Here is a 2,500-nt window from a genome sequence, read left to right as displayed (position 1 = left end):
TGGTGTAACGTCTGCTGTGGTTGTTCCTGGTTCTAGACGGCTCTGGGGGACCTGACTGACCCATGCCAGACCAGGGCCGCACCAAGGCCAGCACAGGGCCGTATTAGACCCAAATGAGGCTGAGTGTTTGTGTGGTGTAACATCTGCTGATTGGCTGTTGGTTTGTCTCCAGGTCGAGGAGTGTGTGAGTGTGTGTGGTGTAACGGCTGCTGATTGGCTGTTGATTTGTCTCCAGGTCGGGGAGTGTGTGAGTGTGTGTGGTGTAACGGCTGCTGATTGGCTGTTGATTTGTCTCCAGGTCGGGGAGTGTGTGAGTGTGTGTGGTGTAACGGCTGCTGATTGGCTGTTGATTTGTCTCCAGGTCGGGGAGGACGTGGCGGATGCCAGGAAGTGCACCTGTGCGAGTCATGTGGCCACGATCGCAGACTTCTTCCAGGTGAGCTCACACACACACACACACACACACACACACACTTCTTCCAGGTGAGTGTCAGCTCAAGGAAACACTAATCACAAGTCCTGACTTTACTCCAATGTGACGGAACCAAGCAGACGTCTGTGTGTGGGTTTGGTGGGGATACGGTGTGAAATGGATCTAATAAGGTTTGGAAAGGAGGTCCAGGAAAATATAAATAATATACAGAAACATTGACAAGAAGATAATTAGAGAAAAAAAGAAAAGTTAAATAAATTCTAATAATCTAATATAAATATTAATAAATATAAATATTCCCAATAATATGACCCTGGTATGGCCCCTGTTAGCAGAGGACAAATTCACAGAGTCAATACTCACACAGAAACAACTGACAGAAAACAAGACAGGTGAACATATACAGAGCCAACACTCACACAGAAACAACTGACAGAAGACAAGACAGGTGAACATATACAGAGTCAACACTCACACAGAAACAACTGACAGAAAACAAGACAGGTGAACATGTACAGAGTCAACACTCACACAGAAACAACTGACAGAAAACAAGACAGGTGAACATATACTCAGGTGGCCAGGACCGTTCACGGAGGTGAATACATAACCATCAGTTAAAATATGAATCAATTTCCATATGCAAATAGCAGATATAAGAAATAGCAGTGTAATGAATACATGTGTCCTCAGAGTGTGCAAAGATGCAAACGCTGATTGGCTTGATCAAGGCCTCTCTAGCATCCCCACTGCCACTAACAGGATGAGCTTGGCCAATTATGCCTGGAACCAAATAAATATTCCCCTGTTTCCCGGAGGGGCCCCTTTACCTGCCGGAATGACCCATGTCAGGTAGAGGACAAACATTTTGCAAGTTGCTGGTAACATATCTTTTACGCTAAACACATTGTTCAACCAAGTTTCTGGGTCAACTTCTGGATCAACAAAATAAATGTTTAAGCATAATAAAAGTAATCTTTGTGTCTTTTTTGACAAGTGTGTGTATTGGGTGTTTGTACATGTATTGGGGCGTTCGAGGGTCCATGTGTATTCCTGTGTGTGTAATAGTTCGCTATAGAGGGTAGATTTGTGCCAAAAGGGCGCTAGAAATGTGTGGTCGCATTCTGACCGTCACATACAGCACAAGCACTCCAGCAAGTTGTAAAACTCTAAAATAAAGCTGTCACCTCCATTTGACATTTACTTTCAGTCATTTGGTAGATGTGTTTATCCAACAACTTAAACATGAGCCACAATGCAAGAAATAATTAAAGAACCAATTTAGGGAGTTAAATGCAAAATGCCTTAAGAGAAAATGTCTCATTAAATTTAAGTGCTGCTTGACGTATGACACACACACACACACACACACACACACACACACACACACACACACACACACACACACACACACACACACACACACAATACTTCCTCCAGGTGAGCTCAGACACACACACACACACACACACACACACACACACACACACACACACTTGTGGTTTTGGAGGCAGATCAGAAAGAGCTTAGTTCACACATTCACAGATGACTATGTACAACTCATGAAATTCCCCATATGTGAGTATATGCAGTAGCCTACTTAAATGATTACTAAAGTGTGAATAAGTGTGCATATTTGTTAGTGGGTTTTGTGTGTGTGTGTAAGTAATCTTGCAGAAGTAGAGCAGTGTGTGTGTGTGTGTGTGCTTTTTTTGGCGTATGCGTCAAACAGCAGTTAACATTAGCAGTGGCAGCCTCTTATCTTGATGACTAAACCACACTCAGCATCCAGGAGGTGAGCTGGAGAGTCTCTCACAGCCGTGTGTGTGTGTGTGTGTGTGTGCGTGTGTCCACAGGCGTGAAGTAGCGATACTGGCCGCTGCATGCCACTTCATTCTTTATAGATCACCTGTAAAGCACTGAGTGAGTGTGTGTGAGAGAGAGAGATTGTGTGTGTGTGTGTGCGTGTGTTTGATATGGCAACATGGCGAGTGGCTGAAGTGCTCGTCAGACTTTGGTACTGTGTGCGTGTGTGAGTGTGTGTGTGTGTGTGTGTGTGTGTGTGTG

At 44.4% G+C, this 2,500-nt stretch overlaps 1 protein-coding gene across 1 annotated transcript in view; it reads left to right on the top strand.

Moving 5' to 3' along the window:
- The first annotated feature begins 62 nt into the window (after nucleotides 1–62).
- dbn1 (drebrin 1) overlaps nucleotides 63–2,500 on the top strand; it is a 21,268-nt gene continuing 18,830 nt past the window's right edge. Inside the window, exons 1-2 of the mRNA XM_042091991.1 lie at nucleotides 63–86; nucleotides 362–436. Of these exons, the coding sequence (XP_041947925.1) occupies nucleotides 63–86; nucleotides 362–436 (99 nt within the window). The remainder of the gene's footprint in view (nucleotides 87–361; nucleotides 437–2,500) is intronic.

This window comes from Alosa sapidissima, chromosome 5 (assembly GCF_018492685.1).
Source record: "Alosa sapidissima isolate fAloSap1 chromosome 5, fAloSap1.pri, whole genome shotgun sequence".
NCBI classification, from domain to species: Eukaryota; Metazoa; Chordata; class Actinopteri; order Clupeiformes; family Clupeidae; genus Alosa; species Alosa sapidissima.
This window is presented reverse-complemented; position numbering and strand designations above follow the sequence as displayed.